The sequence below is a fragment of the Lissotriton helveticus genome, chromosome 9 (assembly GCF_964261635.1).
Source record: "Lissotriton helveticus chromosome 9, aLisHel1.1, whole genome shotgun sequence".
In the NCBI taxonomy this organism is placed as follows: domain Eukaryota; kingdom Metazoa; phylum Chordata; class Amphibia; order Caudata; family Salamandridae; genus Lissotriton; species Lissotriton helveticus.
The window spans coordinates 770,914,737-770,927,991 of record NC_136070.1 but is presented as its reverse complement, the minus strand read 5'-3'; the positions used below and the strand labels follow the sequence as shown (position 1 = coordinate 770,927,991).

At 42.3% G+C, this 13,255-nt stretch overlaps 1 protein-coding gene across 2 annotated transcripts in view; it reads right to left on the bottom strand.

Moving 5' to 3' along the window:
* ERCC2 (ERCC excision repair 2, TFIIH core complex helicase subunit) overlaps positions 1–13,255 on the bottom strand; it is a 1,411,027-nt gene that overhangs the window by 24,858 nt on the left and 1,372,914 nt on the right. For both annotated transcript variants that reach the window (XM_078660894.1, XM_078660895.1), the window contains 3 exons: positions 11,307–11,377; positions 10,162–10,305; positions 3,576–3,719 (listed from right to left, as the gene is read on the bottom strand). In XM_078660894.1, the coding sequence (XP_078517020.1) occupies positions 3,576–3,719; positions 10,162–10,305; positions 11,307–11,377 (359 nt within the window). The remainder of the gene's footprint in view (positions 1–3,575; positions 3,720–10,161; positions 10,306–11,306; positions 11,378–13,255) is intronic.

Below are 13,255 nucleotides of genomic sequence, written 5' to 3'. Positions count from 1 at the left end.
ATGGCGCACTGAATATTAAAACAAGAAGCACCAGCCATTATTCCTCAAGGGCAGCATCCTGCAAGTGCTGTGTGCGACTGCCATTGTAAAACGGAAAACGCATTGCGCACTGAAAAAAAAAACAATGGAAAAGGTTGCCACGCTAAAGCCTGCTTCAAAGAGGCAGTGCTGTGTCATTAAAGAAAATAGTGCTCACAGACTAAATAAAACCAGACCGCGTAACAACACAAGTAAAAAGTCCAGTCCTCATGGGAGGTTACAAATGCAGACAAGGCAGGGCCAAGGAGGGACTACTAAGCCTATTCATCAACCAAAAGCAACGATTTAGAAAGGACAGTAACAGAAGACAATTGAAAAGATGGGAGGGAAATGGGCAAAACTTCAAGTCATAACTGAATACAGCATGCCTCACAGAGCAGCGCATGCTCGAAATAAAAACTGAAGAGGTTTACTGTGAATAAGATGAACATGACAGCATCTAACCTGCAGTGGAGGTAATCAAAACGATGTACACAGGCGTACTTTTTTTTTTTTTTTTACATTTCTTAGAATGTCACTGCAATATTAGGGATCAACAACTCTTTGTTAGCTAAAACTGTCCTGAGGATAGTCTCACGTACTGAAGACATCAGAGACCTAAATGTCGACACTTCACTCTCTTGAAAGTGTTTTGCTGATCTACGTTCTTTAATCATTGATTTCTCATAAAGGACTGATTCCCTCGGCAAGAATGGACTAATGATACATTGCCTCATGATCTACGATTGCTTTAATTAACTTTGTTGAGACAGATAAATGTATGATTGTTTTGCATATTATGTATCCCCATGGTCACATTTGAATATGTATTTGATAATATAATAATTCACATACGCCTGGTTGTTTTTTCTCTTTTCTTGACCAGATCTGTTCACAATATTTACATGCATTGTATAATTGAATCCTGCTGCCACCTATTGGGGCATGTCATTGATTAATCATTTTCGTAAAGGATCCTCCTGTTGGTCATATAACTTACTTTAATCCTAGGCCAATCAGGCAGTCAGAGAGAAGATGCAGCTATGCCGCACAGTTCATTTCTGTGGTGTACAACATGTACGGACTAGCCTGGTGGAGTACAGTCTTTGGGTCAGTTTGTGGTCAAGAACCATACAGAGAGACTAGGGACCTAATATGTGTCGCTCTTGACATCACTCTCTGTCAGGGTCTGCTCTGTATGGTTGCTCCACATACCAGGAATATGCTGTACTTTTCCCCCTTAACAGGTTCGCTTCCTGCAGGGCAATGGAAAGGAATTCAATATGGGACGACTCTGTATCCCTGGGAACCTTCGTAAATATTATAATTCAAATATGAGTGGTTCCCTCCTGCAGGGTAGGTACACTCTTTCCCTCTCCAGCAGACAAGCAGGCCTCTGGCACCAGGCGGACCCTCACCCTCTTTCAGAAATTTCAAACTTCTAGTGGTTTCCCTCACTTCTGGGAAACTTGCAGTGAGGCAGATATATGCCATGCGTACAGAGCAGCTCTTCAAGTAGCCTTTAGAGCACTCCCTTTTATTGGTCATGAAGAACTTGGATCCGGGCAAAGTAGGATGAATGGGATTCCACTTTGATACACTTTTTCTAGACAGGGGATGTGGATTCACGGTCACATACTTCAGAACTGGTTTGGGGTGGTTCTCTTTCAAGTGTGCCTCTCGACCGGCTCTCCAGATACAGCCTTTGTTTTAAGTGATGCTTCTCACAGCAGGTAGCTCAGGGGCCATGCACAAGCAGAAACACTCAACACATAGACACAATGAAGTGTGGGATATCTGTACCTGTAATCAGTCTTTCTAACGCAGTAATCAGGGACAGGCAAAAGGGAAGTTCTATCCAGAAAAACATCCTCACCTTCAACAACAGACACTGTAGTCCAACCATTCATTACTACTATCTATCAAATGGCAATACTCAGGAAGAACTTATCAGCATCCCTTTGATGATAAAGTCTTCAGAAATTTCCTAATACAGCTTTGTCTCTATCCTCCTACCTTCAGTTCCTGGATCTGCCCTTCCCAGCCAGATGAATGCAGGCACTACACTTCTTTCATCATATGACATGCTAAACAAAAAGCTTTCAACATGGATCCCACTGGCTTCCGTACTCAGACTCGCACACATTGTCCTACTACTGTGCATGTATTGCATGCTCACAATACAGGCACACTCAGTTGACATACATAAAAAGTGCAAGGTGCCGCGTGACACAAAACAGCTGAAATGTACACAGACACAGATAAAAAGTCTGGTCAACAATAAAAATTAAAAATAACTCAGTACACTGCCACCATTGATTTATGTACAACACAAGGAAAGGGCGTGTAGTCCTTTGTCCGCTATGAGCACATGTTTTTGAGCCTCTCCGGCTCACAGGGCATTGTCAGGGACAGGCCCAAATCTGTACTGAAGTTAGGGAAGGGGTTCAATCAAAGAAGCTGTGAGTGTGAGTAGCATTACAAATGATCTTTTCTTTTTTTTCTGATTACATGCTCTCATTCCAAAGCATTAGTGTTTATGTTGAGAACGATCGTGACATTGAGATGTGTCATGATGATTGCAGAAGGCACTAAGTATCAATAAATGAGCTCTCAACAGCAAGAAACAAACATGCAGAGAATCCCTTAAAAGCTGATGAGTTCTTGACAAAAAAAGATGGAGCCAAGCGGTCACATAAGCAGCTTTCAAAATGGAATGCCTCGATGTCCAATAGGAGCAGAATTTAAAAGGTGCTGCTTTTAGGAGGGACGTTCAGTAGAGTCCTGATACTTACTGGGATGAAACTCCCAAGTAGGCTCTTTCAGAGAGAGCTCAATCACTACCTTTCAACCTACTGTTAAATCTTTTGACATATCTCAAACTCTAATAATGAGAGGTTGCGGGAGACAAATCACACCCTTTCGAGAGGTGATACCACTACACTGAGGCTACTTATGGAGGAGAGGGTGCTCAGTGACTGAAAAGGCAGCAAAAATAACTGCTACTTCCAGAAAATCCAGTAGCTATCTTCATAGGATGTGAATTCTAAAACACAATCCAAAAAAGGCTGTGTTATAATAGCAGATTGCAGCACAACCATATTTAGGCTTTTTGTTGTATAAAGTGGAAAAATGTAAGCTCTGCAGTAACTGACACTGCTATGCACTTAACACAAGCAGAGCACCTCGATTCCTTAGCAATGCCCATATATACTTTCTTTTTCTTGATGGGATACCAAAATGGGCTATTCAGCCACGTGCATTTTCACACTATAGGCATCACTTTTTAACATTTGATTTTTGAAAATGTATCTATGAAAATGTGTTCCCTGTTCTCTCACAGACGCTGAAATTATAATGGTTATACATATTAAAGAGGATCCAATGTCAAAGAGATGTTCCTGAATCTTGAAATGTTTCCTTCCTTCAGAATCCCTTAAGTCATCGAGAAGCAGAGCAGCCAATTAGCAGGTCACACCATGTAATCCAGATTTAAGGCAATATTCTCTGTTAGTTACCAGTCACAGCCATCAGTACTTTACACCACCCATCCTCACCTGACGAAATGGCTGTGCCATTTGACGTAGGAAGTATTTGGACACCTGAACTGCTTCATCCAGAGTCAGGTTCAGATTGGCATCAGTGAGGTGTTCCTGAATCCATCGAGGCAACTTACTTCGTTTGTCAGCTCGGGCATAGCGCTATAGGTGGATAAAATATGATTTTTTTTATTGGTGCTACAGAGATAAGATATGCTCAGTGCAGAACTCATCACAAAGCATGCACAGGAATAGAATCGGTACAGGTTGCACTCACACTTCTATTGTGTGGTGCCTGGCGAGGTCAACTGGCAAAGTGAGCAGTATCGCTGTACACTTCACTAACCATAAACCTCCTGACTAAGCATGGAAATGATCATGGCATGCAGCAAAGTATATGAAGATACCACTTGAATTCTCTGTGAGAGAATGTCCTCTGAAATAAAACAATACACTCCAAAATATTGCCAAAAGAACAAAACAATATGCATGGATAAAAAGCAGGTACAATAAAATCCATCTGAAGGAGAAATACAAGCACAGCATGCAGGGAATGATGTTTATATGCAAGGGCATTAATAGGAGTGAAAATTGCCACTGCCACTTTAAGAATTTCGGAAGTTGCCCTGTGCTAATATGAATGCACAAGGGTTTGTTACCCTGTTTTGAAAGTTTATTTTAGACAGCTTCTATTGAAAAATATACACAAAGGGTATGCAGTCCCTATATAAAAGAACGAAGGGGGGGTGGGGGGGGGGGGGGGGGGTTACCCTGTAGGCGTCCAAACCCAAGTCAGTAGAGGTCAAAGGAATAAGAATATTCCGAATTGTGTGGCATTCTTCATCATCAGGCAGCTCCTCATTGGGCAGGAGCTGCCAAGCACAACGGGCCTCTCAAGGGGGTTGTTTGCCGGAGATCTTTTTCAGATATTGGTAGCCATGATGAGCCTGGGGTAAGGGTGCTGGAAGTGTAGATTGCTGAAGAAGGTGAAAAAAATTCTAAAAATTACTAACAGCCACCTAAAGATTATTTATTTAGGGTGATGATTTGTCATCTCTAAAAACAGCGTAAAACAGAGAAGGAAAAAATGTCCTTTGTGTTTCAATTGAAAATTTCAAAATGGGGTCGACATATTTCTTGCCAATAAAATTGTCACGAATGATCTGAGCAATTCATCAGGACCGCTTGTAATCCAAGCTACAGGGGATTGGGACAGTAGTCCAATATTTTAAGTGCCTAATCCAAACAACCACCCTACAAGCAAAGTAAAAACAGTGCCTTATGTACATTAATTATATGGAACAGATCCGACCCGAAAGACAATGAGTCGACATGGATATGCATTGTCAGTATTATCTCCACCAAATAGAGCGGGAGCAAATCAAATGTTGTACCATCCAAAACGTGAAGTGCAGCCTGAAAAAAACTAAAATCGGCAAAAGCAAGTGAAACAGAGTGAGCTACCCTTAACAGATATAAACAGACTTGTAGAGTTTCATGTGTATTGACAATGCAAGATTATTACAAGTTCTAATCACAAACTGAACACAATTTACATTAAACAAATATTGTGAAACACCACAGGGCAGTGATAGACGTACACTAGCTGCTTTATCTTACCCAATTAGGAAAGAATCAATGCGTCTCAGGTCTTGCAGAGAAAAAACCGAACATTGTGCGGTAAATCTAAAGGTGAAAAAACAGCTAACAGAATCTCTGTCAAGGTAAAGCAGCAGATTCTGCCACAGTGCAATGCCGCAGAAAAAAGATACTCGTGGTGTCCAGCATGGGGCACTGCCAACGACCTACCCCACTCTGCAGTCCTGAAGGTATCTGTGCGAGTAACTTTTCTACCACTAAATATATAAAAAAAAACACCGAGTGCAACAGCTTGCTACTATACGAGAGCCACCACCCGAAGGTCCTGAGGGACAACCTTCGCTTCAGTCAATTTGTGCGGGCTCTGTTCCAATTACAGGACCATCACAGCTTTTGACAACCAGGCCAGGTCACTGACCAACAATCTGTAAGAGAGGAACTATTCTCTCACATGGTGAATACTGCTGGTAAAAAAGGGCCAGGAACGATAACTGCACAACACTTCTTGAAACAACACCAAGAGAACCAGATGAAAAAAGTACCTGTGCTATAACCTATAAGCCCAATTTGACTTGTGTTTAAAAGATCCTTCGCAAACATTGGGGTATTCTTCAAACAGTCTCCCTATATATCCTACTGTCCTGTTTTTCCTTCAGCCAGACTAGCAATGTACAGGACATACTGGTACATACCAGACCATGTAACACGCCCAGAAAAGATCAACGTAATTTGTGGGACCTTCCCCCTACAGGCCACTATCTTTGTGGTACTGGCAGTGTTCCCCCCTCACAAAAACTACGAAAGAGATAGTGCTAAACACTAGGCAAACATGGACGCTAATTAATCAAACTAACTAACACAAAGAATTAAGTCTATATGTTAACTTGCGCATGTGGTTGCAAATATATTGGCATGACCAACAGACTAACAAAGGTCAGAATAAATGAACATCAAAGTGGTATAAGATGTAAAAAAAAAAAATAACCACCAAGAGAAGTACAAACTTTTGAGACATCAACCATACCCTATGTAATATTTTGGGAGGGGGGGGGTATTATATAGCGCAAACTCGACCCAAAGGTAAAAGAGCTCTCTATAAGAGCACCAGTTACGTTACAGATGGTCACATTATCTAGTAACCCTGCAAAGAGTACTGAAGCGGCAGACCCTACCCAAGAGACCATGCATCTGAATTGAAATTATTGTGTAGTTCCTAATAATACATAGGATCTGCGCGTTTAGACAACATAAACTAAGGGATTGGTGTCCAGACTGATTGCAGATACCCACAAAGGGTATGTCAGTCTTTAGACCAGCTAGCTCACGATGCCACCATAAGCCCCCTAACTATACCAAGGAGCGAAAAGTTTCAGCCAACTATCGAACATGACAACCCTTGATTCTTCAGGGATCCTGGAAACAGTACAGTACTTTTCGCTCAGTCAATCATGCTCACTTAGTGTCACAGAGATACACAGAATAAACGATGGGGAAGTTTTCAAAAAGCATTTATTGAACTATCGTCATTCCAGTATAAAAACATGTTTGCTGCGACAATCATTTGACAGAAACAAATGTATAAGATTACAAGCACCAACTGAGTAAATAAAAGGTAGAATTCTACCATGATTCTAGAACAGTGAATATTTGCAGGCATATATATACATGACGGTAATCACATGTACTCCTACAACGCAAACCCTACCTCTACCTAATTGTACTTAAGTGTACCTAGCATGTAAGTGGATGTAAAGCCAAGAATCCCCTAGGAAAGAGCCAACCCCATTACCTGATGGGACAGAACGAAGGACCCTGTCTTGGTCTCGAGTTGGTCATGTCGCAAGGGATCTCAGACCACCGCGTGCTGGAGCGTCTACGTGCAGGGAGCTCAGCGTCTTGTGTCAGCGTGGAAGCTTCTCCTCTGTCTATCTAGTGTTGGGATGGTTCTTTTATACCATAGAGATAGCCTCAGGGTTCCTAACACAATCGATGTGTTGAGTACGATTATATAAATGACCCTAAATCAATACCTGCAATTATGCAAAGTAGTTCTTTCGCCCTAGGATGAAGATGACCATGACTTTTATATAGAGTATTTTAATCATGTTATGTAAAGCATGTACAGGAACTTTTCTAAGAATCCTCATGCATAATAAATGAGGCTATTTTCCAAGTAACTGATCGACATTTATTCCACATATAACTGGGTGAAAGGTCAGTGCTAGAACCGTTATGCAGAGCAATGTAGGACAAATGTAGGTAAAAAGTTGTGTAGCTACCTAGGCTTAGATTTGAGTACATTGGGGCACATAACAATATTAGTAGTTCTCTGCCATCCAAGAACGATAAACACACTAGGATGATTCCCCATGGACATTTTGAGAAAGAAAATCTTTTTCAGGTGATAAAAAAACCGTTTGGACACTCAAAACCATTTGACATGGTTTCATCACCACTCTCTCAAATAAGTTAGCCGGCCTTTTTCACAACTTTCTGTCTGATTTCGGCTGTGCCTTTCTGTGCTGCAGGGTGCATTTTTCATTAAAGGCCAACATTTTGACATTTCATTTTCTGGCCTCTTTTTGATATTCCTTCTAACCGTTTTTATTTTCACACCCCACTAGTTGCTGGCTGTTAAGTAAAATATTAGTCTATCCTAATATGGCAGCCCCTGCCTCTGCGGCTATCTAGTCCTTCCCTTGTTTTGATACACGTTCAAGAAATATGCATGCGTGTAACCCTGTCCATTGACACAGGAGCAAAGTACCGTCCCCGGCCTCCCCACACTGGATACCTCCAGGATTGCAGAGTGGGGTAGGTCGCTGTGAGTATCTTTCCAACTATTGCTTGACAGCGGCATCACACTTTTGCAGATCCTGATGCTCTACCTTGACCAAGATTCAGTTTGCTGCTTTTTCACCATTAGATTTACCGCACAATGCATGTTTTTGTCTCTGAAAGATCGAAGGTGCATTGATTCTCTCCCATCTGGGTAATATATACCAGCTAGAGAATGACTATCACTGACCTGTGTTGTTTCACAATATTTGTTTAATATATGTTATGCTTAGTCCGTGATTGGAACTTGTGATAATCTTACATGGCCAATAAACATGAAACCCTATGAGTCCATTTATATCCGTTAAGGGTAGCTCACTGTGACTCACTTGTTTTTGCTGATTGTTAGCTTTTTCATGGGGCACTTTACAATTTGGATAATGCACCAATTGATTTGCTCCTGCACTATCTGGTGGTGATTATGATATTGACAATGCATATCCATGTCGACTCTGTCTTTCAGTTCAGATCTGTCCCCATATAATGTACATAAGGTACTTTTTTTTTACCACAAATGTAGAGTGGTTGTTTGGATTGGGCACTTAATATACTGGACTATTATCCTGATCCCAGGTAGATTACACATCGACCCCCTTTTGAATTTTTCATTTGAAACAAAAAAGGACACCATTCCCATCACTGTGTTATGCTGTTTTTAGAGATGACAAGATCCATCACTCTTTAGGTGGCCCTTAGTCATTTTTAGATTTTTTGCACCTTCTTCACCGATCTACATTTCCAGCACCCTCCCTCTAGGCTCATCATGGCTACCAATATCTGAAAAAGATCCCCGGCCAAGAGCCCCCTTGAAGGGGGCGTTGGCCATTGCAGTGCTGGCCCAAAGGAGATGGCCGATGATGAAGCATGCCACCCAATTAGATGGGTGAGGGCTCTTGTTTCTGAATATTCATATTCCTCCAACCTCTATTGACATGGGTAGGACACCTATGGGGTTCCCCCTCTTGTGTCTCTTTGATAGGAAGTGCATACCCTTTCTTTATTGATTCACATAGAGGAGCATGTATGCTGGACCCGAATAAGCTCATCGTCCCTCGCTTTTTTGTGGTCTATAGAAATCTAGACAATATAAGGCTCAGGTCCATGGGAAGCAGGCAATATAGTTAATAATTCAGAGAAAATACTCAAGATGACAAACCAGGATTACAGGTCAATAACTTTTCTGTCTCCCTTATGGGTTTTTTAACGAAATTAAACAGTTCTATAATAGAAAAGGAAGCTTCACATCATGCTTCGGAGGTGGAGATATGTAGTGTAGTACACAGAAAAAAAGGTTATGAGAACAGATTACTGAAGGTATGTACTAAAAGAACGCACGATTTTCTGTTTCTATTCCTCAAGATGGAGCCCTAAAACCGGAATAGGATACACAGAATAAGTTTGCATGAAACCTACTTGACAAAGTGCCTAGAAATACACAAGTATGTATACTGAAAACCCAGCACATCTACTCAACAAAGAGATTGGACTAACCTCCAATAGTCTCAATAGATAAAAATGATTCCAAGATGCATCTCCTGATTAGGGGATGTGCCTCAGTGCACAGCCATCAAGCCCATTGGGGTATGTATAGTTAGAAAACAAAAATTAAACTATCCGAAGAATTCGGTTGCAGATTAAACGTTTATGGCACGTTATTTTCATTAATGAGCCATCATCAGAAGATTCTCAATTCTGTTAATCCATCAATGTTTTATCAATTCTCAACAAAAATCCCGATGCATTTCGAGCATTGGAATCATTCATACTTAACACTTTATAGAATTGGAAAGTGATACCTCAGGAGCACGTGACATAGATCACACTTTTGGAACACCTTGGCAGTGCGTGACATATTAATTTTTGTTCATAGATAAAAAGGCATAGAATGTGACCATTTTACCACCCATGCCACACTCCCGAGTCCCATGGAGGATACCTTTAGAGAGAAGTCAAGGCCCACGTCAACAGAAATAGTAAACTTCACTTTTGAAATCTTCACTCCAAACCACAGTGGTGACAGAATGGGGAACCCTCAGTAGATGCTGCCCCCACGCTACTATGATTCAGAGACATCTGTACACACCACACAATTCAGCAGACATGTAATGAAGCAACACTCTTCCGTCTGTGCAACAGCCTTTGTTATTCCTTTAACACGTTTCCTTACTTTATCTGCAAAGATCATTAGGCCGTAATCCGTTTTCCCACGAATGGCTCTACCCACACACTGTGCAGCATGTCTCATGGCATCAAATGTCAAGAAGTCATTCTCTCGGATCTGAAACTGGTCTCTCAAGTATTCCAAACGAGCCTGGGCCATAGAGAAAAGAGTTAAATGGTAGGCAGAAAACCAAATACGCATGCCTGCATTTTAACAACAGGGAATGTGACTGTCAGGACGGGCACGTTTTTAGCAATACTGGGATTGCAGTGGATGCTGCAGAGAATGATTGGAGTTATTGAGCTATGAAGGTGTTCCAGAAAAGGAAAAAAAGAGGTAGGAAAGAGAACACTGATGAAAATAAAGAGGAAGCCAGAGAGGAAGTTAATCAAGAGAAGAGTACATACGCGGGAATAAGAAAAGAGGCTTGGAGGGCAGAAGCACGAGCGAGAGAAGAGAGAAGGCGATAAGGGAGGTGTCTGTATGCCTTCCAGCCAGTGAACAGAGGCAGGTCACCAATGAGATGGGTGGCTTTGGCAAAGCTTTGTGTGCACCCAAATGCAGCAATAGAGTGGAGTACCCCAGGTCCTGATTTAGGAGTACTGACAGCTGTGCATTTCTAGAACTGCATCAGGTGATTTATGAAGGATTGAGGTACAGTGCAATAATTGTGAAAAGTGCCAATACTGCATTAACAAGGTGCTGTCACAGGAAAACCCATGAGATATGTGCAGAATTACTGCACTCATGTAATAACAGAACTGCTATAATCCAGAATTCAGATTGATTAAGATTCAGGTGCACTGACAAAACTGTATAGGTGACGGCTGATACGCTCTCTTTGTAAACTTCCATCTCAATGGCACACTAGACGCTCAGGAAGGAACTGGTTAAACAAATACCAACGACTACTACTTCACTTTACCTCACTCGCAGTGTTACTTCATGTTCAATGTTCATTAAAAAAAGTATTTCATGTATTTTAAACAGTTTATGTATTTATTAGTATTGTTTGATTTCTCGTGCCAAATGCTAAAAGCATATAAATAAATTCTCTACATCTTCAAAGTTGTACGGGGAATAGAGAAGTGTATCAACCTGGAGATAACATAAGGGTGTAGGAAAGCCAAAGGAAGCTACTGCCAACTCACCTTCAATATTCGGCTCTGTGTGTAGACATAAGGGACCCCAAACATAATGACTGCACGGCCGAAGTGATGCACTGCAGATAATAGAAAAGCAAAAAGTCTCCACATGAAGACACTGATGAGTTGACACAAGATAAAGTACTCATCATTATACAAAACATCGGTACACAGGACCAAATTAAATCTTGTCACATAGTTACCTGTTCGGTTTAAGTCATCTGTCCTATTGAACAAGTCACTTACCTTCGGTAACAATATATCTGTAAGAAACATATATTTGTTATAGATTCTTTACCTTAGAATTATCCCCAGGCGTCAGACTGGACCCGGAGAATTTTTTCGTAGCAGTACCCCTGCACGTCGGTAGGTGGCGTCGGTCGACTCCGCATTCATCGTTGGCATCGCCGGGATGATGTCACGGTATCTACTTAGACATTGCCCTTGCGCGCTGACGTCAGTTCTTTACACGGCATTCCATGCCAGAAGCGCAGAACCATGCAAGACACTGACCACTGGTGCACAAAACTATGGCCCTGAAAGGGAGTCCTTTACCCTAGAAGTCAGTTCGCAGAACGGAGAGGATGGGTGGGGCGGTAAGGAACCTATAACTAATATATGTCTCTTACAGACATATCGTTACCGAAGGTAAGTAACTTGTTCATCTGAAAGAGACTATTAGTTATAGATTTCTTACGTTACAATAGATACTCCAGCAATACCAGCCCCGGAGGTGACTCTGCAAACTAAGTTCATGCCAGAAAGTCCTGGAGAACTGAACGGCCAAAGAAGCCGTCTCTCCAGACTTGGCTGTCCAAGCAGTAATGTTTGGTGAACGTGTGCAATGAAGCCCACGTGGCTGGCTGGCAGATGTCATGAAGGGGGACTCCACATCCCAAAGCAGTAATGGCTGCCGTCGCCCTGGTTGAATGGGAGTGCAGCTCTACCAGAGGTTCCTTTTTCGCTAAGTAATAACAAATCTTGATGCAGAGAACGACCAATCGAGAGATGATCCGCTTTTGCACAGCCCAACCTTTCTTGGCGCCCACATAGCCAACAAAGAGCTGATCACCCACCCGGAAGTGTTTTGTGCGATCCAGATAGAATGAAAGCACAAGTTTTGGATCCAGATGGTGGAGCCTTACCTCCTCTTTAGAAGGCTGTGGGGGCAGGAAGAAGGTGGGCAAAGTGATGGTCTGACCGATATGGAAAGAGGTAACCACTTTGGGAAGAAAGGAAGGCCTAGTGCGAAGGACAACCTTGTCCGGATGAACAGCCAGGAGAGGAGGTTTGGAAGAAAGAGCCTGAAGCTCACTCACTCTGCGAGCAGAAGTGATGGCAACCAAAAAAGTAGTTTTAAGTGTCAAAAGTCTGAGAGGACAGTTATGTAATGTCTCGAAAGGAGGGCACATAAGGTAGGTCAGAACAAGATTCCCGCTGGGGCATTATGAAAGGAATAGGAGGAAACATGTGAGTAATGCCCTTAAGTAAACGATTTACAATAGGGGACTTGAAAAGAGACGGTTGATTTGGAAGGTGAAGATAGGCCGAAAGAGCTTAGCCCTGCTGGGCCAAAGAAAGAATGAAGAGGAGAACCTCTGAAAGAGGGGCAGAAAGGGGATCCACAGACTTAGCTGGGCACAATGCCACAAATCTGTTCCATCTACAGGCGTATACCATTTTGGTGGAGGGACATCTGTCTGCCAAGATAACGTTACAGACTTCGGGATGAAGGTCGAACGCTGTCAACTGTCGCTGCTCAATCGACAGGCAAGGAGGTGGAGGCTGGACAGGTTAGGGTCGGGGACCGTCCCCTGCTGCTGCGACAGAAGATCTTCCCCAGAGGCAGTCTGATAGGAGGATCGATGGCCAGATTCAAGAGCTCGGGATACCAGACTCTTCGTGCCCAGTCCTGAGCCACAAGAATGACTTGGACCCAGTTGTGCTTGATCTTC